Here is a 25,812-nt window from a genome sequence, read left to right on the forward strand (position 1 = left end):
AACGATTCACAAAGTTGACTTTTCTTGCACCTTCCTTAAGGAGCTACTGGAGATAATCTCTCGCAAAATTAGGAAGACAAGGGAGCAAAGAAACAGTGGGTCCAACCCAGGAGAGTAAGGGGAAGCTCCAGTATGAAAAATGTGCCATGGGCCTAGAGAGCAAATAGTCCAGATTTAGTGAGCTGTAGAAGTATTTGGAAGGTAAAACTAGTGGGGGAAAAGGAGAACAAATGATAAAAATTAAACCTTTGGGGACAATATAAAAATATGTGAATAAAAAATTATACAAGTGGAAAAAAAGAAGCAATTACAAACTTCAAGAGAAACAAAAACTCCATAAAATAGGAAATGTTCACCTGGGGCCTCAATGAACAATATTTACACAGCTATACTAGTAATGTAAATATTGATTATTGACCCAACTGTACTGGAAGAAGTCAGAGAAGACATGGAAGAAAATCTGATTATAGAAAACCCATCGAAAATGCCTAAAATTGATCAAATCAAGACATAGCAGTATAACCATATTGTCTAGAAGCATGGCTAGGGTACAGAGAAGGTGGTCAAGGGGTCCATTATTTTCATTTTGAGACTTTCAGTTGTGTTTAATAATTTCAATCACAAGTATGTTTTACATTAATAAATATTTATTAATTTCAATAAGTAAATATTCTTAATGATGACCAAGCTAAAATCTGCACGTGAAAGGGCAGAAAGGAGAAGGGCAGCAATTATAGGTAAAGGCATATATTACATTTACAGAGGCCAGAGGGCAGGGCCTCCAGAGGGCGGGTGAAGGCAAACCCTTGGAGACAGGCACAAAACCCAGGTGGGAGGGGAAGGTGGGAGCTGATGCAGACACCTGGAAAAGTTTGATGTCAATCATGATATAGATTCGAAATGAAATGTCTTGACTTTAGTTACTTTATTACTTTTCTAATCAATGCGGGGGAATATTTTCTCCTAGTATTTCTGGACACCTGCTAGAGAGGTGAATTCGTCTGTAATGTGCTGTTGCTGCTGCTGCTGCCACCTCATTTATGCACAAGACTGGGACGTGTTCAGGGAAACTATGCAACAAAAACCCAAGAAGTGAGACTCCCAGCCATGGGAGTGAACGTGGTTCCTGGAGAAAACTGTGCATATAACCATAAGGCATTTGCTTGGATTCAAAAGGTTGTTAATATAACTTCTCAGGAAAAAAATCATCTAGCATAATTGCACAGAACTGACCAGTTTTCCAAGACAATGACAGAATTTCAGCTCCATCTATGTTTTAAGTGGTGTGTTTGGCTCCAAAAACTTAAGGAACTAGTTTCTCAATGGAAATCTTTGTTGATGTGTTGGGTTGTGTCTTTATTTGCAACACGCACACATTTGAGAAAGGACAGAGCTGTGTAACATACACATAATAAAATGAAGAGGGAATTGCTTTCTCATTATTTTATTAACAATTTGGTGCTTAATGCCATATAAGCAGTGATGTTCGCACCTCACTCGTGGGAGACGGCTTGCAAACGTGGCTGATAATTTGTCTCCCTACGTTCACACCCTCAGGCAGCCTTCTTCCACATTGACTCTGCACAGAGCCACCAGTGGAAAGACAGCAAATGTGATGCAAGCAGAGACTTGAACCGAGCTGCATCCGCTTGGCATCCCCAAGTTTCCATGGGAACAAGCCCAAGTGAGCCTGCTGGGGGATTAATGTCCACAAGGGGCAGAACCAAGTTGCCCAGATGCCCGCCTGCCCTCTGACCACAGATGCATGGAAGAGTCCAGAAGAGACCGCTGAGTTGGCCTGACAGGCTCTTAGACTTGTAAGCAGAAGAAAATGGGTTGTTGTTTTATGCCTCTAAATTTTGGGATGCTTGTCATGCAGCAAAAGCTAACAGTGCAATTCCCTCACTTAAACTGCTCTTTTAATGAGCAATTTAATCTTACCCTTCCCCAAAAAAAGTCTCTTTCTTTTTAGAAAGATGTGGCTACAGAGTAGCAAAGAGCAAAACTCTCTGCAACTCAAATATTCTTCCAGAATCTAGGTGTGGGATGACAGAACCAGTGAGTGAGAACTGAGAGGGAACTCTGAGAAGAAGGGATTAACAGGAAAAGAAATCAGGGCCTCCTGTAAGGACATATGCCAAACGCCACAGGCTCACGTTCACTGACACCAGCCACAGCTCTTGTCATCTTGCCCGTGACAAGATGGGATCACCTCTAAAAAATAGAACCTTCCCAACTGTAGAGAAAATCTTATATGTCACCAGGTGCTCTGTGGAATAAAGTCCATTCAAAATATGCTTTTATTGATCTGGAAACAAGGCATTTGCAAATAAATGGATTAACAGGAGAGTGACCTCATTTAAAATCACCCACACTCACTATTAAGAAAAAAAAAAAGAGTGGTACTAGTTGCTTTGATTGTCCTTAACTACACCCTGCCCCCCATTTTGGAGCTCATTGATTAGGAACTGAAGATAAGCCCCATCCTGCACAGGCCTCCCCACTTCCGCACTGTTCCAGTTGCCATCTGTCCTTCCCTGCAGGGCCTGAAGACAGAAGGTCCTCCAGAAGCGGTGGGCAATGGTGGGCCTGGAAGACTAAACTGTCAGACGGTGAAAGTCAGTGCATTCAAAGGCCAGTGTTGAGACTCGCACTAATTACAAAGGGGAAGATCACCTCCCAGAGGAGAAACCTGGCAGGCCCACCTGAACAGGTGATCCAAGTCGGCACCACCAGTGATGGCACACTGACGTCATGGGGCTCATGATACGATGCACTGAAGGGGATACTGTCGCATATTGTATTCTCACCAAAAAGGCATGACGTAAATTGAATTGTGAGAAAACATCAGGCAAGCCCAAATTGAGCGACATGTGACAAACTCTGGCCATTATTCTTCAAAAGTCTGAAGGTCGTGAAAGACAAAGAAAGGCAGAGGAACATTCCGAACTAAAAGAGATCAAGGACACTTGACAACTAAAGGTAACATGTGAGACTGGGCTGGGCCCTGGCCCAGAAAAAGACATCAGCAGAGCCATGGATGAAATTTGAATGAGGTTGATGGACTTGTTCACAGTGCTGCATCGAGGTGGATGAATGAGGTTGATGGACTTGTTCACAGTGCTGCATCGAGGCAAAGTCCCTGGTTTGACCATCATCACATAACTATGCAAGATGCTAACACTAGGGGAACAGATGGGAAGTCTCTGTGCTATTTTTGCAACTTTAAGTGTCCAAAGTCATTTCAAAATAAAAAGTTTTTAAATTTTAAAAATAAAATCTCTTCAAAATTTAACAAGAAGAAAAAAGAAGAGAGGAGAAGAGGAGGGGGGGAGGAAGAGGAGGAGGAGGGGAGGAGAGAAAGGAAGAGGCGGAGGAGGGGAGCCATGTTTAGCTGCATTTTATCTACTGAAGAAAAGCGAAGAAAGGCCAGCTGACACCCTGAGGCGTTGGCATGCTGGGCTATGGAAAGGCAGCATCAGTGGGGTGGTAATAGGAAGGGACAGAGACCACCTGTGTGTATCCCCCAGTTTTGCCTTCTGACAGGGACAAATGTGTCACATTTGCCCATATGCCCAAATCTTGATGTTCTAAAAGCACCCCCCACACACACACACATACATAGCAAGAAATTCAGTCTTTGGTCCCCGCCCCGAAATGACTGTCGGGATGACATGGACTTGGATTGCCCACCCACCACCTGCAGGGCCTGGCTCTGCGTAGGCGGGCCCTCTGCCCCGTCCACCACTGTCCTCTGCTGCCCTGACAAGCTGGATGCAACTCACCTCTCTGGAGCTCCTTGAGGAGGCCCCCTTAAAGCCCTGGACTCTAGGCTCCCTCCATGAATTCCAGGTTCTGAGGCTGACCCTCCAGGCTGGCTCCTGGCACTGAAGAAGTCAAGAGATGCGCTCTGTGTGCACCGCTCTGACGGTGGAGATGGCTGCCAGCGCAGGGACCGCGAGGGGGCAGTGTGGACACGTCACAGGCCAGCCCTGCAGCATCCTCGGGTCTGCCTCCAGACGTCCACACCTGGAAGCTAGGAGAAAGGAACCGCACTGATGTGCTGGCCAGTGGTGGGACTGCAGGTTATTTCTATTCTCTTTCTGTCCTTTTTTTTTTTTTTTTTTTTAATAAATTATTTTATTTATTTACTTTTGGCTGCTTTGGTTCTTTGTTGCTGTGCGTGGCTTTCTCTAGTTGCGGAGGGCGGGGATTACTCTTCGTTGCGGTGCCTGGGCTTCTCATCGTGGTGGCTTCTCTTGTTGCAGAGCACAGGCTCTAGGCACGCGGGCTTCAGTAGTTGTGGCTCACGGGCTCTAGAGCACAGGCTCAGTAGTTGTGGCACATGGGCTTAGTTGCTCTGCGGCATGTGGGATCTCAAACCCATGATCCTTGCGTTGGCAGGCGGATTCTTAACCACTGAGCCACCAGGGAAGCCCTCTGTCCTTTTTTTGTATCTTCCAAATTTCCTATAATTAATAAATAACTTTCATGACCAAATCATGGTCAATAGAGGTCCATTTCTCTTTTTGCATCATGTGTACCCACATTTTTCAAACTCACACCTTCCTCCTACAAAGACCCTGGGCAGGGCCATGGGCACTCCAGACACCACCACCCCCAACCCCCAGCAAGGGGAGCCACACACCAGAGACGTGCTGTGCCAGGCTCTCCTGGTCCACCGGGGTCCGGGACCCCCTCCCTTGGCCAAGGATGTTCCGTACCCTGTGTCCAGTTACTTTCATTGTAACTGAATCCCGTTTCCCCTTATAAATTAAAAACACCTGCCCTTTGCATTCTCACGACTTTTCGAGGGACTATTCCACCCCTGACTTTCCTTCAGAGCGATCAGTTCCCAAATTCTTAGCTGTTTTAAGTGATGCCTTACAAATTTCCCACCTTCCACCTCAGTTGTGAAGACAAGGCTGAACTCAGAGCCCCGTGGGGACTGGATCGGCAGTGGTGGCCATATGGGGACGGCCCGAGGCTCTGACAGCGGCCGCCTATGCAGCAGCCAGCCCAGTACTCAGGGTCACCAGGGTCCCCTCAGGCCCCGCGTTCTCCTTGAGGCCTCACACAAAGAGACTTCCCCAATGTCCTTGTAGAGTGTCTGTGCCCCTGCCTAGGGAAGCACCACAAACACTCCCACACCAGCTGGTCTTGTGGGCTCTCAGGGGTGGGAAGGAGCAAAAGGTTCGTCCACCCCACCCGGCCTGGAGCCCCCGCACCACACGATGCCCCCCGGGCTTGCCTGCACACCCCATCCTCGTGCAGGAGATGACAGCTTCACCGCGGGGCACAAGGTGTGGCCTCAGACCCACGTGACGCTGAGCAGGCGGCAGCTGGGTCCCCTGCACTTTCAGAGCCAAAACCACCACATTTCTCCTCAGAAACAACACAGCATCGTCACAGAGACTGTGTTCAGGCCGACTCTTACTTTAAAGTATGACTCAGACCTCGAGGCTGCAGTAAGCCATGGAAGCGTGAGGAAAAGCCATTAATAGCGGAAATAAGCATAAAGGAAAAGAACTGGGGAGTCCATTCTTCATCCTAATGCCAAGAATTGTTCAGAAATCCATGCAGTTCAATCTCTCACTTCGTCCAGGATTCTGACAGGTACTCCCCCTCGTGGTGCAACATTTATGTGTTTCAACATGTTTCTGCACAATTATCTCCTTCCCCTCCTCTCCCCGCCCTCCTCCATCCTCCCCTCCTCCCACCCCCTCCCCCATTTGCTCTCCCTCACCCTCCCTCTGAGACCATCCTTCTCTCCTACTTCCGTCTGTGCCCCCCGCCCCAGGCCTTGGGCCCCCAGGCCCCTGCCCGCCTTCCCGCCCTCCTACCCCGCTGCCCCCCACAGCATCTCAGCTGCCCCTGGACTATCAAATGAGGGTCATGAGGCCCCTACCTCAGCCTCTGCTCAGGGGGTCCCCACCACAAGCCTGGATGCAGGACACATTTCAGGTGGGAAGATGGGAAACCCCACCTACCGCTAGGTGGAGGGACGGCTGACCCCTCTTTGCTGGAACTCCTTCTACGTGGCCAGGTCAAGAGGAAGCCGTTCATGGAGACATTCTGGCAGGGGCATGGCAGGGCAGGGTCCCGAGGAGGCCCACGGCCTCAGGTGCCTGCACCTACACAGCCCCAGAGGGAGCAGAGACCACCTCGCCTCCTGCTGCCCAGGACCTCCAAGCTGCCCACAGTCCCACAAAGAGCGGAGCTCTGCCTTGTCTCCCATTTCTGGGGGGACCCCTCCCTCGCAAGAAGGTGTGAGTTGAAGAGAATCCTTCCAGGGCACCTGGAACTCTTCCACGCACTTCAGCCAGGAGCCGCCAAAATGAGAAAGGAGGAGCCAGCTGCTGAAGCAGGTGTGAAAGTGGAGAGACCCAGGTTCGCCCCAGTCCCACCTGTGGTTCCCACTCAGGAGGGCCCAGTAGGCGGCGACGACATCCCAGGCCAGGGGGCACAGGTGCCGCGTGGTGGTGGCGGGTGGGACGGCCCACGCTTCAACACAGCGTCCTCCCTCCCTCACCTGAATCACAAGAATGAAAGGCGAGCTTAACACCAAGTCTTTGGGTAATCTTTTTTAAGCTTCAAAATACGGTTTAAAAATCAGTTAAGGAATTCTACAAGAAAAAAAATGGTTTAAAATAAGTCATCTGACGTGCATCACCCAGAATGGCAATGAAATCTCTGTCCTCGGGCTCTTGCCCTCAGGTGAAGGCACCTGTGCTCAAACCACCCAGCCCCTGCCAGGACCTCCACCCAAGTTTGCAGAACACATGGAGCTCCTCCCCCAGTCTTTGCAGGAACTCTTTCAAGTCCAGAAAACACTCCCACCAGGCTGGCAACCTCCCTCCATCCAGATCAGCTGAAAACTCTTCTTCTCAGGGCCCCCCCAATGAATAACTATGTAAGGAAGCCACTCCCCCCAAACCTACCTCTCACGTTCTATTTCCTTTATTACACTCAACACAGTGGGCAAATGTTGGGCTTACTTATTGCTTATTCTTGTACAATCACTGCCTCTCCCACGAGCTATCAAGTCCTGTCAATTGAGAGCTGGCCCTCTCCCCTCAGATCTCCAGCAGAGCAGATGCATGATAATGATTTCCCCACATTCCTTTCCCCTATCGCTGTCTTAATAAACCACTTTATTTCTGTCACTACGGATGTCAAATGTCTGAACATTTTCATGTAAATGAAATCAAACAATACATAATCTTTGTGACTGGCTACTTTCACTGAGCATAATATTTTTAAGGTTCATCCATGTTGTATCATGTGTCAGTACTGCAATAATTTTTATTGTTGAATAATAATCCGATGTACACATATACCACATTTAACTATCCGATCATCAATTAATGGGCATTTGGATGGTTTCCACTGTCTGGTTCTTTTGAATAATGCCGCTATGAACATTTGTGCACAAGTTTTTCCACGGACATATGTTTTCACTTCTCATGGGTATATACATACAAGTGGAATTGCTGGACCATATGTAAACCTATGTTAACTTTTTAAAGAAACTAAAAAACTGTTGTACAAAGAGGCTGCATCCCCTTACACCCGCAGCAGCACTGTGAAGTTTCCAGTGTCTGCAATCCTCCCCAACCTTGTTACTAACCATCTGTCATCTATTACAGCCAGCCTAGTGGCTGTGAAGAGGTATCTCACAGTAGTTTCGATTTGCAGTTCTCCAATAATGAGTCACGTTAGCACCTTTTCATGTACTAATTGACCATTTGTATATCTTCTTTGGAGAAATGTGTCTACAGATCTTTTGCTCTTTTCATTATGGTAAAATACTCCAAACATAAAATGTACCACCTTAACCACTTTTAAGTGTACAGCTCAGCAGTTTTAAGGATATTCACACTCTTGTGCAATAATCTCCAGAACTTTTCATACCCATTAAATGACAACTCCCTGTTTCTCCTTCCCCCAGGCCTGGCAGCCTCTACTCCACATTCCATTTCCGGGAGTTTGACAACTTGCTTGTGAGTACAGTGAGTAACTACATTTCCCCTGGTAGCATGATCCTAGGTAAACAATTTCCATTTTATTATGGAACTCTTCTGGGCATTGACCTCTCTACAGGAGCATTTCTCAGACATTACCCAAGACATCAAGGGAATTTCAGATTTCAAGATTAAGTCCTTCAGTCATAAGGGCAGTTTCAATTCATGCCTGATAACAAGCTAGTCATTGCCCCTCAAATGGAAATTCTCTAGCCCAAAGTCCCAATAGATGTCACTGGGTGGCACTCATGGGCTTTTATCGTAAGCCCCAGTCTACACCTGATACAAGGCTACTGACTCTACAGAGAATTTGTTCACATCAGCACTCCAGCCACTATTCTATACTGTTTGAAATTAACAACCTGTGAGGGCTCGAGCATCTTATTGGTTCCCATCGACATGTCCAATCAATACTGCCTGAAGGACAGATGTACCTGCCTTCTGTTTTACAATTCTGGGGGGGAGGAAATATCCACCTCCACCACATATGCAGGTAAAAGAGATGCAGCCACTTCACAAAAAGCCTATGCAGACATGCCCAGTTTTGACCAAATCTTCACCTTAATCCATCAACCCTTGCATTCCTGACTACAGGACTTAACCAACAGGTTTTTGCTTTACAGTACCAAATAGGGGAAGTGCACCCCCTCCCAGCCAGACATTATGCTCATGCCCAGAAAGCATTCAGGTGAAGGAGACACAACTTCCTCACATTTATGTTTTACATCCCAAATTTCATCCAAACTTCCGCTTTATCAACACTTGTGGTCCTATATTCTCTCTGTGTTATTATAGCACCTGTTGGGACTCCACCAATGGGTTTTGGTACCACGGTCCATGGGCTCCCGTGTCACAGAGTCCCAGAAACTTCCCTGCCCCCCGACCGTCTTATATTCATATGCATTTGGCTTTGGGTCACCAGCAAGGGACTGAACCAAGAAACCCTGGCCTTTTTGTCACTCTTTCTCTTGATTCAATTGCTGGACCATCACCCCATGTGATTGCAGGTATGGTTTCCTGTTGCCAGCTTTGACTTGGGCCTTTCCAAATTCCTCCAAGCTAGAGTAAATAAAGCAGCTTTGTTGCTTTGATGTTGGCGAACCAGCAGGGGCTCCTGTTGGTCCAGTCATCCTCTGAGAATGCTGCAGAAGACCTCTGTTTGGACCATTAACAGCTGCTTTATTCACCTCATTTCTTCATAACTTCAGGATTTCCACTCCACGGCACAAGTCCCTTGAACTCTCTCTCCCCTCATCTATCCGCCTTCCCTTGGCCATCAGTCTAGCCTTCTTTGTCATGTGTTGCTTCGGCACGCCTTTTTCCTTTGGAAATGGCTCTGAGACTAGAGGCTGTAATTTGAGTTAGGCCTGCATCTGGGATACCCAGCATATCCTCCAGTGGGGGCCCTGAGACACAAGGCTATAGTTCCCTGGCCACAAGCTAAGCTTGGCCTTTCTCTTTCTTTGTAGCTCTCACATAGAATAATAACCAAGGGACTGTATCTTTTGTTCTTTCCATTTTATTTTGCATTTCCTTACAGATCCCGTGAGCCAGCTGCCCAGAATTTGGATCCATTATCTCTAAATTCCATTAGTCACTTACCTTCAGTAACTGACCTCAGCTCAGCAGCTGCTCCATACCATGGGTAGAGACCCCATGACCACTCAGGAGTCAAAGCTTCCTTGCTCCCCGCCCTTTCATCCTTTCTCCCCGCAAACCACATTTTTCAGTGATTTGGGTAATTTCAGTGATTTCAGCTAATTCCACTTTTTCCTGACATTAACTCTTCTGTTGCCACCCCAGCTGGTATACTGCAATTTGATTCTGGTACTAAATACCCAGAGTTAGCACTTTACCCCACAAGTTAGAAGGCACAGTCCCCAACAAGACTTCCCTTACTTCAGAGGCCAGCTGCACTTTGGAGTTTCCCAAGCCATCCATACTTCAGTCCAACTGACTACCAATCCCACGTCTTCCCAATGACCCCCGCAAGTCTGGTAATTCACCAGAAGCTCACAGAACTCAAAAAGGTGCTATGCTTCTGATTAAGTTGTATTCTAAAGGATACAGATCAGGAACAGCCAAATGAAGAGATGCATGGCGTGAAGTCTGTGAGGGTCCCAAACACAGAGCTTCTGTGTATTCCTCCTGTACATCAAGCTACTTCATCTCCCACCACGTCCACATGTTCACCAACCAGGAAGCACCACCGAGCTTTGGTGTCCAGAGTTTTTGTTGAAGTTTTATGCCATCAGCATGACCAATTGAATCTCCAGCTGCTCCTCTCCCCCTGCCCCGGAGATTTGGGAAGTTTGGCTGATATGGGGCTCAAAGCCCCAACCCTCTAACCACGTGGTTGGTGTTTCTGGCTTAGCCACCCCATCCTGAAACTATCTACGGTTCCATCAGGAGTCACCTCATTAGCATAAATTCATATGTGGTCCAAGGGCTCATTAACAATAAGACACTCCTATCATCGAGGAATTTCTAAGGGTTTAGAAGCTCTGTGCCAGGATCCCAAGACAAAGACTAGACGCATCCTTTATTATATAACAGATACTTACCCCTAAACCCAACCAGAGGGTCTCCAGCCACAGAGCCTGTCCAAGAAGGCTGCTGCCTCAGCCGCATGCCCCAAGGGAAACAGCCCTCCACCTGAACCCCCGGCTGGCATTGGTCACACTCCCCTGGCCTGATGCCCACTTTCCTCGTGGTAAGATTCCATTTACCTCCTTGGGGTTGTTTTCTGCATCCAGGTTCAAATCATCATTAGCTCCAAGAAGGAATGGGGTAGTATCTTCTCCCTGTCCTGCCCCTGTTCCCCAGTCCCCACTGTGGATGTCTCAATGACTCCTTTCTCACAGATCATCTCTGCAGGTCACTGGGATAAGAGAATCCACCCTCACTGGGGGTACACATCGCATCCCTCGGTCTCTGGACATCTACTCACTTTTCCATCTGTTCAGTGAGCAGAGACCACTTAAGTCTGTAAGGCAGAATCAGACACGGCCACATGGCCAGGATTCCAAGTCAGGTGCTCTATAACCAAGCTCTATCACCACCCATTTAAAACCCCTGCCCAAGTGTCCTGTGATGGGGAAAATATTTCTCTGTGACTAGACGTGATCTGGCTGAGGTCTCCGTGGAGATGTGTGTGGGTGCTGTTCGATTCTGCAGGAATCTATGGCCTGCAGCTCCGTGGCTTGCCGGGCAGCGGTTTATTTGGTGGGATGTTCCCACATGCTCAAGGCTAGACTCGGTGGCACCACCAGATGGGACAAAGCCCTTTATGAATATTACAGGACAGGACTAAATCTGCTGACCTGGGAGTTAGCCGCTGAGTTAATTCAACCCTGGCTTGGAAACAACAGCTCTGCCATGGCAACCTCCACTTCGTGTGGCAGGTCCCACTCACCCGCACTTGCACCCAGGTTACCGAGGCAGCCGACAGCCTCAAACGGCGGGAGGACAGAAAGAGGGTTTCAACCAGCAAGAAAACACTGGTTCCAAGTCTGCTGGCTAGCTCAGCGGCCTCTATGATTTTCCCACCTGCAGACCTCAGTGCAAGTGTATATCGGAGGCCCTTCCCCACACACTTCCAGTTCCAAAGCTCTGAGCATTTAAAGACAATGAGCCAGCTCTGGGTTCCTCTAGTTAAACTTGGCATTCTCTGGAGCTAACAAATGAATAATAGTATTGATCATAATAATAGCCAACACTTACATAATATTTACTATGTACCAGATGCTGTTTTTAGAAATTTGTGTGTATTGTTAATCCATTTAATCCCCAACAGCCTTACGAAAGAGGTGTGATAATATCTCCACTTTACAAATGAGGAAGTTGAGGCCTGACAAGGTGAGCAAAGGCACCTAAGAGGTTTTATCTAAATAAAAGATTTAACCCCAGCACCATACTCTCTATTCGCCAAAAGAAAAGCACACTTTGAAAAGTACAAAACAAGCAAAACCCAGTCACCCCCTATGAAAAGCTGTCCCGTGCACACTGCACTGGAGAGTGGATGACACCCTGGATGGGCACCGAATTCTGTATCCTGCAGAGTCTGCAGATGCAGGTGGCACGTCGCTGTGCATGGCAAGATCCAGGGGCACAAAATGTGCAATCTTATATATGAATATCTCTGCAAATAGCCTCAATAAAATATTAACAAATTTAATTCAAGTGCTCATTAAAATAATAATAAACCACGGCCAAGTAGGATTTACCCCTCAGGAACTCAAGGATAATTCAAATTAGGACATCAATTCACACAGTTCACCACATTAGTAAGTCAAAGAAGAAAACCACATAATTATCTGCAGAGAAGCTAAAATGGCATTTTAGAAAATTCAGCATCCATTCCTGATTAAATTTTTAAAACATTTAGTGGATATTTTCCTATTATGAAACACTTAATAATAAGTGGATATTTTCTTATTATGATAAAAAAGAATCTTAAACCAAAAATAAGCACCAATCTTGATAGTGAAATACCAGAAACATTCTCATTATGTATCCGCTTTAATTAAATGTTGATTTAAGGTGAGAGAGGAACACAAGAGCTGAAAATTGTGAAGAAGAAGACAAAGCCATCGTATTGGAAACGGATGCCACCATGTGCTCAGGAAATCCAGACACAACTTAGCAACCATAATAAAAGCCATAAGGTGGCTGGTGACAAATTCACATGCTAGAGGAGCTTCTTTTCTATGTATAGATAAAAACTAGTTTGAGGGAGGAAACAAAAGGAAGAGATCTCTCTTTACAAAGGCAACAGCCAACAAATACATGTGAAAAGAAACAAGACAGATGCAGGGCTGTGCAGGAAGACTCCAGCAAGAGACAGAAAACAAACGAATAAAAGGCCGAGCAGATGTCATAGCTGGATAGCAGCTCAGTAATGGAGCAGTGTCGGTTCTCACCACACATAAAAATTAAATGTGGACACACTGGCATCACAGTAAGGGAGGCATTTAATCTTTATTTTTAACATGGACAGTCTTTACTTTTGGTCAAGAGACAGAGATGCTCTTTTCTTGAATAATTAAAGCAGATGAGATGTACAATGTATGTTTGACAGGCCACAAACAGGCTGCTTTAGTTAGCATAAAATTCAAGTTAACTCATGTATAAGCCAGAATGACTTCCCCATACCTCAGTATGTGAAAATTTCTTTTCTCAGTGTGCATTGGTGTACAGGGCCGCAAGCAGGCAACAGGTCACCCATCTCTATATTCTGACCCCAGCCCCACATGTGGGAAACCCTCAGTCTGAGTGTATTTTAATATTGTGTCAATAAGCAAACCTTTCTGTGTGATCTCTTATTATTTGCCCTACTGAGGCAGGAGATAGATAGGCTCCAGGCTGAGCAGCTGGAGTTCATGCCCTGTAGACAGAAACTCCAAAATAGCAGGAGGGAAGAGAAGCTGAGCCCTGCCCAGATAAGAGATAAAAGACCACTATTCCTCATTCTCGAAGTCAAGGAGACCTTCCCAACTACACAGGCACAGAAAGGCTCCGTGGAGGTCAAAAAGGGAGGGGGGGCCACCCCACAGTAGGTGATGTCAACCTACCCATAGGCCTCTTCGCTAGAATCCATCTTGGCTAAGAGATGTGCGCACACGCATGGAAGGACCCTGAGATAAACCAAATACAGACTCAGAACCAGACAAAGCAAGATGGTTGGCCAAAGGAAACCTGGAAGAAATGCCCCATATAAGTGAGTCAAACTACCACGGGCGCACGACTCTCTCTCTGAGTCTGCCCGTGTGTCTATCCACACTTAGCCCTTTTCCTCCTAATAAACACTTTGTTTCACTACTTTCCATTTCTTTGTGGAAATTCATTTTCTGCAAAGCCATACGGGCCAAGGCCTTGTCACAGGCCACTGGTCTGGTGGCTAGGATTTAGCACTCTCACTGCCGCGGCCTGAGTTCAGTCTCTGGCTGGGAACCAAAATCCTGCTTCAAGCTGCTGCAGGCCGAGGCCACCCGAGATCACTACTACAATTTAAACTGCTTTTCTTTTTTTTCTTTCCTTTTTATTGAAAGTTAACAGAAATGAACAGCTCGGACATATTCTCACAAAGTGCACACACCTCTGTCACCAGCACCCCGGGGCACCCTTGTGGTTTGTTTCATTTCCAACCGCTCCCCCAGGGCAATGGCCATCCTGATTGCTAACTACACAGATCAATTTCACCTGTTTCAGCACTAGCTCAGTGAAAACCTCCCTCTTGGACTCTCTGTGTCTGACTGACTTTACTCCATGCTAATTTTTGAAATTCATCAATATCATTGTGTGCAGCTGCAGGTCCTTGCTTTGTAAATACATTGCGAATGATTTACTGATTCTGCGACTGATGGGCCATGAGCTACTTCCAGTTCAGGGCTGTTACCAATAGCGCTGCTATGCACATCCTCATTTGTGTTTTCTGGTGATCTGTTGGTATAGACCTTGGAATCCCCGAGTTCCAGGGTATGCAAAGTTTCAGCTTTAGCAGAATCAGTCAAACGAGTTTCCACAATGTCTGCATTAATCCATGTTCCCACAGTGGTGCTCTCTGCACTTGAAATTTTCCATCTTTGTAACTGAGTCTTCCTGATGGGTGTGATTGGTATCAAATCTTGGATTTGTGCGTTTCATTTTTTATCCTTTGGGCAGAGGTCCACGTGCAGTGTCATCATTGGCCAACATGAGGCTCACCTCTTATTTTTATTTGTTCCCATGTTTATGTCCCTTTTGTATCTCCACAGCCCTCCTCCAGCACCAGGAACTCATGCTGTAGGTCTCGTGCATACTTTGGTTTGCGTGTGTTCTTGGGCCGTGTGTGGGGTTTTCTCGCGTGTGTGCATATTTTCAATGACATAAATGACAAAACTGCATGCCCATCTCATAGCTCACTCTGTGTTTTGCTTTCTTCACTCAGCATGCCACTCTTAATAGCCATCCATGCTGCTTGTACTCAGGTCACTGGTGAAAACATGTTGGAAAATGACCATCTGTCTCTCAGGTCAAGGCCAGCTGCCTGCACAAGATGCTGATTCCAGGGCCAGGGGACCTGCAGCAACAATCCCAGGCATTGCTGGAAGTCTTCTACAGCCTGTTTTTGCTCTTCAGTCTTCCAAGATCTGCAGAATCAAGGCATCCTGAATACTTTTCTCTTTTTGCCCCGTGGAGCGTGGTTTCCACGTTATGTTATTTGAACCTCTAACCTGAGGCCTCTAGCTGCTGCGTGTCCTGCCCTGGCGCCATCTGCCACGGTGCACCTCTTCACTCTCCTGGGGGTGGACACACAGCCCTCCAAGTCCAGCTGGGCTCTTGCAACTCATATCCAATGACTGAGGGGGTTAGCATCTCCTGAGGGGTCTGTGAGCCTCTTGGCCCCCTCTTCTGTAACACGTCCGTTCATGCCTTTTGCACATTCCCCACTGTCCTTTCTTGTCACTTGCAGGAACTTCACAGACAACGTGGGGAGGAATCTCATGGTTTCCTGAGATCCTCTGCTTTCAGCCATTGCAAACGTCTTCTCTCTTAATCAGTTGTCCGCTAGTTCTGTCACAGAAATATTCAATTTTTATGTAAACTAGAGTCATAAGAGCTCTATTTATCACCTGCGCTTTGGGGGTTTTGTCTAAGCAGTTCTTGAGTCAGCCTGAGATTTGTTAACATAGGAAGGAAATCTCATGCTTTCATCCCTGTACTTACCCTCCACGCCCAGCCCTGCTCCTGCACCCCCTGAGGGCTCTGCAGTGATCAAGGTCGCCACACCCAAGAGCCTCTGGGCCTTTTCAGCCTACACCCTGGTCACCAGCCCCTTGGGGAGGCAGGAGCCCGTGGCAAGTGGAATGTGGATGAGGGTAGGGAAGATTCATCTCCACAGGGAAGACGGGGCCAGAGGGACAACGAGGCCAGAGCAGGCAGATAGATGCATCCAGCTGGTCCAGGAGCCGCTATTGTGCCCAAGGTGACAGGCCTTCTCTTAACATCTGCACTGAAGCCAGAATTCACACTACCATGTGAAGATCTGTGTTCAGATTTCCTGATGCTGAAAGAAAGGGAGACTGTGCCATGATTCCTGAGGAAACTGCAGCCCCCCTTTCTGCTCAGGGTTTCTGCCAGCTCCATCTTCCTCTGAGAATGATGGTCCTTATGCAGGTGCGCCCACCTCCTTCTAAGAGCCTGCAGAAAGGGGAAGGGGCTGCGCCACTCTGGGAGGGCTCACTGGCTTTGCTGGGTCACCCTGAAAGGTGTCAGACTCCCCAGTCTCTCCCGCCTGCAATCTCAGGACTTGGCTTTGCTGGACGTGGGGAGTGAACCTGGCCAGGAGAGCAGCCCCAAGAGGAAGTGAGCCATCTGGGAGGCTCCCTGCGGGGAGGATGCACAATCTTTCTACTTATTCCATTTATTTTGCCATTTCAGGGTAGAAGGACTCACATCATCACTGTTGTCCTGAACTTTGAGTTTAAATGGACCAGGCGGACTTCCCTGGTGGCGCAGTGGTTAAGAATCCGCCTGCCAATGCAGGGGACACGGGTTCTAGCCCTGGTCCGGGAAGATCCCACATGCCGCAGAGCAACTAAGCCCGTGCGCCACAACTACTTGGCCTGCGCTCTAGAGCCCACGAGCCACAACTACTGAGCCGGCGTGCCACAACTACTGAAGTCCGTGCGCCTAGAGCCCATGCTCCGCAACAAGAGAAGCCACTGCAAAGAGAAGCCAGCGCACCACAACGAAGAGTAGCCCCCCTCACCACAACTAGAGAAAGCCCGCGCGCAGCAACAATGACCCAACGCAGCCAAAAATAAATAAATAAATAAAAATAAATAACTGTAAATGGACTGGGCGAGTTGGATGAGGTTACACCTGGCGGGAAGTGCAGAGCATGGAATGTCGATTCTGTCGCAGAGCTGGGGTCAGGAGCGGCTGCGGGCACTGAGGGGGACGAGAGCACACGAGTGAATGCACTTGGGGAAGGAGAGCGCCCTTTGCAGTTACTGTCGTGTTGTCGCTGTTGTTGTGGCGGACAAGCAGTGGAAGCTGGCTGGTCGTGGAGGACCAGCCTGCTAGGTGCCGAAGCACTGAGTCTCAGAGGAGCCCCTGCGGAGGCCGTCTCTCCGGGGTCTCAGGAGAGCGGGGCATCTTGGGTTAAGCCGCAATCAGCCTCCGGTCTCCAGAGAGCTGCTCTTGCTCCTCGTGGTGTCCACCCATCCGCCATACTGCCGGCAGGCCGCAACGTCCACCTGCCCGGCCCCAAGCAGAGGCCTCCGGCTCCTTGTCCCACACCCCAGAGGCCACCTTGGGTGGGCAGCACAGGAGAGCAGGTGGACCTGAAGGGAAAGAGGTCCCTGAAAGGCTGTCACCCACTCCTTCTCCTCCTCTGTTGTTTCTGGGTTGTCTGAGTTTACTGAGAAACTCAGAGTGTATTAGTTAGAAGCAGATGTCTCTGCTCAGTGCAGAGTGCTTTCAGGAGATTGAGCGTTGGGTGCTGTTGTGGGCTGTTATGAGCTGAATTGTATCCACCCCCCCAAAATCCATATATTGAATTACCCTCAGTACTGCAGAATGTGACTGTATTTGGAGATAGGGTCTTTACAGAGGTGATTAGGTTAAAATGAGGTAGTTAGGGTGGGTCCTAATCCAATATGACTGGTGTCCCTATAAGAAGAAGAGATTGGGACACAGACACGCGGAGGGAAGACCACGTGAGGACACAGGCAGAAGGTGGCTGTCCACAAGCCAAGGAGAGAGCCCTCAGGAGAAACAACCCTGCCCACACCTTGATCTTGGACGTCCAGCCTCCAGAACTGTGAGAAATAAATGTCTATTGTTTAAGCCACTCTGTGTGTGGTGCTTTGTTATGCAGCCCAAGCTGACTGATACAGGTGCCAAGAGGTTGAAAATGGGGACAGGGAGCCCTGTGAGTATGGAGTGACCTGCCACTTAGGAACAGAGGGCTTGTCTCCTCCCCTTTGGACCTAGGTCCTGGGAAGCCCTGGCAGGGAGAAGGAGGCACAATCATCTGCCCCTTAAACAAGTCCTCAAATGACATTTGCTAAATGAAGCAAGGGTGAACCAACAGCTGTAGGGCAGTTCCTGAAATGTGAAGGAGAGACCTTTGCTCCAGTGGGTTATTATATCGATAAAATAAAATGAGGGGGTGAACTGACTCCTCCTGTAATTTTCTTCCCCTGGCTCAAAGGTTCTTGAGTGTAGAGGGATACTGTTGAGTTCTTTGTTTGTTGGTTTCCGTCTCATTTGCTCCGGGTGGTTGGGGCTTGGAAGCGCATCTGTAACTGCGCAGCCAGTCGGGGTCTCTCTGGGGACAAAGCAGATGCTTTGGGGCTGGGTTACTCCTGCCTGTCTCAGGCTGTTGGTGGGCGCCTCCCCACCTGAACACAGGGAAGGAGGAAAACCATTCCTAACCCACCAATTCTGCAAATTGGGATGAATTCAGACAGCAAAAGTGGTTCGTTTGTGTATGTGAGTGTCTATTTAATCAACTGTACCTTAAGAACATCCTCACAGTGTAAGCACCCCAGAAACCCTGGCACAGCTGGCTGCAGGGCCGGGAACCTCACCACAGAAGCTCTGATGCCCCCCTGGAAGGGGAGCCACCCAAGCCTGCGGTTTCTTGGGTCTCTCTTGAAACTGGGAGAGGGAGGAGGAAAGAAGGGCCTTGTCGGCTGAGGTGTACAAAAGCGCAGCCTGCAAAGATATTTGCCACAATTACAAATGTTGCCTCTCTTCTCCTGCAATCCCAAAGCCTCACAAACCTTTTGCCCACAAAATCTGCTCTGTGGACCCAGAAAATCCCCAGCCCATCCCCTTTGTCCTGTCAACCTGAGGCTTCATTTCAGCCAATTGGTTATGTTGATCCTCCCAGGAAAACCTGCCCAATGAGCGCCATGCGGGGCGTGATGCTGGCCTTACAAAGGATGCTTGGCGAATCTGTTTGGGAGAAAATGTCATGGAGCAAATCTGCCCCTGGAGGGAAAGAGAGACACGCGGGGCACGGTCCTGGGCGCATCCTCCATCCTTCAGGGAGCGCCGCTATATGTCATCACCTCCAGGGCCCTAAGGACAGAAATGCTGCTGGATGACTTCCTTCAATGCAGAGAGAGATTCTCCCATCCAACTCACAGCAGATGGTCGCCATCCATGTAGAGAAGTAATCACACCCTGGGAATGGCCTCAGACCTGCTCTCTGGAGAAAGGGTACTGAGATCCCGATCCTAGGGCCGTGGTGTCAGGTGGGCAGCTGCCCTTGCAGGTTCCGCCAACTCCGCCCTCCTCTCTCACTTGTGAGCCTAAACCCTGCCTGAGGTCCCCACGCTCTGTCGCAGACCATTTAATGAAATGTTTAATGTATGCCAGCCTAGTTGCTTGACGAGCACCAGATACTTGTCGAATGAATGGATGCATGAATGTATTATTTAATATCCAAAACCTTGTATTAAAACAATGTATTTTCCCCAAAACTGAAGATGATTATTTGTAACAAATAAAATCATCATGATACATATGTAAGGGAAAGAGACTAAACATAATGACTTTTTCTGTTTCAGAAAAGGAAAGCAAGAAAGTAAAAGGACATAAGAAAAATTATTTATCTTATGCCCAATCACTGAGAATGCTAACCCCCAAATCATAAGGCCTTAACCCAGGGATTTATATTTACCTGGAATAATAAGAGACGCATTTTATATAACGTATGAGGGAGACATGGTCTGCCGCGTCCCTAGCCAGCCTTCTCGCTGTTACTCCACAGCCAGAGAGAGAATGGTTTCTTTATCCTGTAGACTCGCCGCTTCCCGCAGCCACTAAGAGCCGTCCGGGTCAGCCCAGGTCCCCAGTGAGGAGAAGGCAGCATCAGGAGAACAAGGAAAGTGATGCAAATTGAACCAGAGTCACTAAAACACTCTATGAGAGGAGGAACTGAGAGAGAAGGAGACGGGGTGTGGGGAGCCCGGTGTGTGGGAGTCGACAGGAGATTCTGGAGGGACCTTTGGGAAGCAGAGGCAAGGTGAGTTTTCGATGTGTAGTTTGGGGCTGTAGAATGGATCTCCTTAATTATTTTTCAATGATGCAAGTAACAAATGGAATTCCTTTTCAATTACTATTGCCTATGAGTAATTGTTCTTTGAAGGAGACTGTGCGCATGGGATACTGGATTACAGGTGGCTTTCACACGGAGTAGAAAGCTACTGTCCAGGATTTCAAGCCTAAGATTCACAACTAGCTCCACCCGGATTAAATCATCCTTTTAGACCCTAATCAAGGGCACATTTACCACTGCTCCCTATCCATGGTGTAAAGTGGCGGGGTCCAACCAGGCGCAAGTATTCTCATTCTCATACTCCAACGACAAAGGCAGAGAAATATTGTAGAAATAACACTGAACGTGCAATGACAACTGCAGAGACATTGTCAAGATTAGAAATTCACGTTTAAAGCAGAAAGCTAGATTTACACAGCATTTTGTCAGTTCACTAAATCAAATAAAATTTTTCAAAGGAACCATCCTTGTGGCATTGCAAACTTAAAATGAACTCTTCTCAACTCTCAGGCAAACAAGCAGTTTGAACATCTACATGCAATTTCACTCCCTGACAGAGCCATTAAAATGATAGCAAAAGGTTTTTTTAAATTATGGGAAAACGAAAGAGGGAACAATAAGAAATGTTTGGAAGCTCTAAAAGTGAGAGGGGGCAGTGGTGCCTGCCTTTACAGGCCCGCACACCCAGAGGATCCTGGCCAGCACTGGCGAAGTGGGAACCAACTGGTTTACAGCCGGAAATCCTAAAGGCCTGGGACCCAGCAGCTCCAGACGCCCCGTGAGGTAGACACACGGCACCTATGAGGGCCGTGCGGTCTGTTCATGAAGTCATCAGACCCTAGATTCCCTCCCCACCCCGTTGCCCTGGGTGACCCACCTCCTCTCCCAGAGGTGACCAGTGGGTTCTCTTGGTGGGAGAGACACAGCTGAAGGAGTGGTGCCAAAGTGAACTCAGGGAAATCAGGTGAAAATGTGTGCTCCCCGCCAGCCCCCAGATTCCTGGCAGCCAGTCCTCTGCCTGCCAACAGGGGATGGGAGGATGTTTCCTGACCCATGTGACCAGCCCAGGAGGAAAGTCTCACCAACAAAATGGCCCAGCAAGATCACTCTAAAGGGGAACTCTTACCAAGCCCACTGGCGTTCCACTTAGTTCCCCCAACCCCATCGGTGTCCCACTTAAAAGACAAGAATATACTGCTTTCATGGAAGTAGAACAAAATACTATTAAAGAAGGAGAGAAAGGAAAGGAGGGAAAGACTCAGAAAACACGTGTGGTGTTGTGCATGGTGTGTAGTGTGTGTGTGGTGTATATGTGGTGTGGTGTTCGTGTGTGTGGTGTGTGTGTGTGCATGTTCTCTCAGTGGCTGCCCTGCACAAGCACACAATCAGCAACATGTTTTCTCAAGTGACATTGCTGAGGAGAGACCTCCCGGGGTTTGCACGTGGTTCTTGCACAGAAGTGAGTGGCTGGTCCTCGTGAATACTGCCTGCATAGCAGGCAGCCTGGGCATGAGAAAAGATGCCACAATTATGGGCTCAGTGTAATGATTTCAACAAATTTAGTACACAGACACCTCTTATAGCAGTGCTTCTCTAAAATCAGCACACACACGGACACCCGAGAATCCTGATGGAATGCAGGGCTAGTGGGGCCACAGCTGTGGTCTGGGTGTGCCCCTAAAATTCTCATGTTAAACCCCTAACCTCCAATCTGATGATACTTTGAGGTGGGCCTTTGGGAGGTGATTAGGATTAGACAAGGTCATGAGGGTGGGCCCCCCCCAATGGGATTAGTGCCTTTATAAAAAGAGACATCAGAGCTCTCTCTCCACGGGAGGACACAGTGAGAAGCCAGCTGTCTGGAAGCAGGAAGACAGCCCCCAACAGCAACCAACCACACAGCACCTTGGTCTCGGACATCAGCCTCCAGAACTGTGAGAAATAACTGTCAGTGTATTTTGTCGTGGCAGCCAGAGCTGACCACAACAGCCAGGATGCTGCATTTCTCATTCTCCCCAACCCATACTTATTGTCGTCAACAACCATACTGCTGCTGGTGGTCCAGGACAACACAAGGGTCTCCAGGTTGTAGGATAAAGATGGGCATCAATGAGTACTCCCAGGGAAAGTACTGGTGGGTGACTTTAGTGGGACACATACGTGTAGCACAGCATCGACAGTGGCTTTACCTCTGGATGATAGGATTTTTCCCTCTGTTTTTTCCACAGTGAGCATGTTTTGCTATTGTAATACAGTGGCCAAAGGCACTTGTAGAAATAGCAAACAGCTCCATAGTTCTCTGATAGAAAGCTGGATATACTCTTCCTGGAGGAAAAATTAACTGTTAGGGATGTTATAATAGTAAAAAAAAAATATCTTCTGGTAACAATAATACCATAAAGGACACATTACACTCCCAGCCTGAGCCACACCCTCGGAGAGGAGGCATGTGCCCCGCAGGGTTGGTGCAGCTGTGGGGTAGCCTCTGTCTGGGACCCCTCTCTCCCTTCAGGTGCCAAATGACCACACATGCAACCCTGTGCAGCTCCCAAGCCCACAGCAGCATGCTGCTCCAGCCCCCGGGGTCAGCATGCTGCCTGGGCTCCCTCATGGCAGCTAATGAGCATGTTTACCAGGAGGAACATATCTCTACTTTTTAAGAAGTCTGGTTGTGGTTAACACACACACACGTGCACACATGGTTTGTGGACTTTACACCTGCAAGAGATGCCCACCCACCCCTAAGAATGTGTGATTAAAAATACCATAATCAGATCTTAAATGTTTTCATCGCAAAAAAGCAGTGGTAACAATGTGATGTGATGAAGACGGTAGCTAACACTATGGTGCTGGGGAAAATACCATAGTTAAGTGAATATACCATCTCTTGTTTTGGGAAGAAAACTGCAGTTTTACACTTTATTTCTGGGGCGAATAATGACCAGGTTACCTCCATCAAATATGTCCTTAGTCAATCCACGGACCCCAGTGACGCTGGGTCTCAGTCTCAGTGGAGAGAACTTGACTGATGGGCCGGGTGGGGTGGGGGGGAGATCAAAGTGACTGCGCCATGGAGTCCCCAGCCCTGCTCTAATTAAGCCAACGATGTGGCCTCACCCTCACGGACTCAGCTCTCATGTTCTGGGTTTAGCAGAGCAACCAGAGGCCTTCTTCACTTTTTGCCCAGCACTGCTCCACAGAGGGCCTCGTTAGGGAAACATGGGGATTCCTGCATCCTACAAGGGACAGCTTTGCTCCAAATTCCCAGCTGAGGGACCCAGCAGGCCAAGTGGGTCAGCAGATGGGTACCAGGCTAAAGGTGGCTGCCTGGTATTTCACGATTCCAATTGTGTGGATCAGAATGCAGCTGGCCGTCTCCAGCAGGCCAGCCAGCGAGAGGAGAGGCTCAGGAGCTCGTAACTGGCACCACACACAACCCTCTTGCTATCAGCAAAGATATACACTACTGGGCTTCCCTGGTGGCGCAGTGGTTAAGAATCTGCCTGCCAATGCAGGGGACATGGGTTCGAGCCCTGGTCTGGGAAGATCCCATATGCTGCGGAGCGACTAGGCCCGTGTGCCACAACTACTGAGCCTGCGCGTCTGGAGTCTGTGCTCTGCAACAAGAGAGGCCGCGACAGTGAGAGGCCCGCGCACCGCGATGAAGAGTGGCCCCCGCTTGCCACAACTGGAGAAAGCCCTCACACAGAAACGAAGACCCAACACAGCCAAAAATAAATAAATAAATTTAAAAAAAAGATATACACTACTATATATAAAATAGATAACCAACAAGGACCTACTGTATAGCACAGGGAACTCTAATCAATTTCTTGTAATAACCTATAATGGAAGAGAATGTTAAAAAAAGAATATGTATAGTTATATATTGAATATATATGTATAACTGAATCGCTTTGTTGTACACCTGAAACTAAAACAACATTGTAAATCAACTACCTTTCAATAAAAATTAAAAAAAAAAAAAGATTATGGGTGAACTTTCGTTTACCTGGATCAATCAGCATCTTTTAGAAGATGTGGAGGTTTGATCCTGAAGATGTGACTATGCAGCCTTGAAATTTTCTTTTCTTTCTAAGATACTGTGATGCTATTAAAAGCAAGTGTAAGAAAAGAGAACAAAGAGAAGAAAAGAATCCCAAGAAGACTCATAATTAAAAACTATCAAAGGAGTCATGTACCAAAATGTTCATTGCAGCTCTATTTACAATAGCCAGGACATGAAAGCAACCTAAGTGTCCATCAACAGATGAATGGATAAAGAAGATGTGGCACATATATACAATGGAATATTACTCAGCCATAAAAAGGAACGAAACTGAGTTATTTGTAGTGAGGTGCATGGACCTAGAGACTGTTTTACAGAGTGAAGTAAGTCAGAAAGAGAAAAGCAAATATCGTATGCTAACACATATATATGGAATCTACCAAAAAAAAGAAAAGAAAAGAAAAAAAATGGTCAGAAGAACCTGGGGCAAGACAGGAATAAAGATGCAGACCTACTAGAGAATGGACTTGAGGACACGGGGAGGGGGAAGGATAAGCTGGGACGAAGCGAGAGAGTGGCATGGACATATATATATTACCAAACGTAAAATAGATAGCTAGTGGGAAGCAGCCGCATAGCACAGGGAGATCAGCTTGGTGCTTTGTGACCACCTAGAGGGGTGGGATAGTGAGGGTGGGAGGGAGGGAGATGCAAGAGGGAAGAGATATGGGGACATATGTACATGTATAACTGATTCACTTTGTTATAAAGCAGAAACTAATACACCATTGTAAAGCAATTATACTCCAATAAAGATGTTAAAAAAATAAAAATAAAATAAAGTAAAAAAATAAAAAAGATAAATAAAAACTATCCCCTTTGAAAAACCGAATGAAGTGTTTGAGAATGGTATTTCTTGAGTGCTTCACTTTCCTCGTAAGGGCACTTGGTTTGCCAGCAGAAAGAAGGAAATCAGAGAGCTCCAGGTGGAAATAGGTTTGTTTATTAAAGCAAATAGATTCTGCAAACTTTAGTAATAAATATACTTGTGAAAGCATGTCATTAAAATAAAGGCATCTCCAGAAAATGTATCAATAAATATGCTATTTCACCTGAAGAGCCTGTATAAATACATGTTTTGCCTAGATTTCCAATAGCTCAGTGTGAACACACTTCAGCTCATGTGAAGAAAGCTATGCTAAGAATAATAAAAATATCTACAAACAAGGCTACAGGGAGGGCATTCCCTGAGCAATATTTTCTTTCCATCACAGCTGAGTGCTTCTGCGCTGAAAGAAACCACCAGCATCGAGAAAGGAAACAGGATGCTCCTCTTCTCTGTCATGTTCACGCTGCAGCAACAGGAGTGACACACACCTGTCCAGGTCCCCGGAGATCTCCCCCCAGCTCAACCAGAGAAATTCTGGAAGATGTCAGCTGCCTCCACCCAGTTCTGGAAGCAGGCCAGCCCCCGCTCCCGGATCTGCTTCCGCCCTTTGTCAGTGATGACGTCCCCGCTCGGTTTCACGATCACAAGCCTGGGGATGGCCATGATGTGGTACCTGGTCCTCAGCTCACTGTGGGAGAGAAGAGGGCGACCGAGGGTCAGCGTGGGACAGGCCAGGCTGCTGCACGTCTGCAGGGACCAGCGCCTCCCCAGCGCCAGCTGAGCCTGCAAAGCCTTAGAACCCAGCCTGCCCGGTGAGCCCTCCCACTGGGCT

The 25,812-nt window shown here is 47.7% G+C and overlaps 1 protein-coding gene across 4 annotated transcripts in view; it reads right to left on the reverse strand.

Annotated features, from left to right (window-relative positions):
* Nucleotides 1-542: 542 nt before the first annotated feature.
* The window catches only part of NXNL2 (nucleoredoxin like 2), a 31,413-nt gene continuing 6,143 nt past the window's right edge, over nucleotides 543-25,812 (reverse strand). For 2 of the 4 annotated variants that reach the window (XM_082471364.1, XM_082471365.1), the window contains one exon: nucleotides 543-4,036. In XM_082471364.1, the coding sequence (XP_082327490.1) occupies nucleotides 3,829-4,036 (208 nt within the window). In that variant the 3' untranslated portion in view covers nucleotides 543-3,828. Of the gene's footprint in view, nucleotides 4,037-14,041; nucleotides 25,669-25,812 lie in introns of those variants that run through there. The other 2 variants (XM_082471366.1, XM_082471363.1) reach the window with 1 other exon arrangement.

Source organism: Balaenoptera physalus (genome assembly GCF_965194825.1).
Source record: "Balaenoptera physalus genome assembly, chromosome: 7".
NCBI lineage: Eukaryota > Metazoa > Chordata > Mammalia > Artiodactyla > Balaenopteridae > Balaenoptera > Balaenoptera physalus.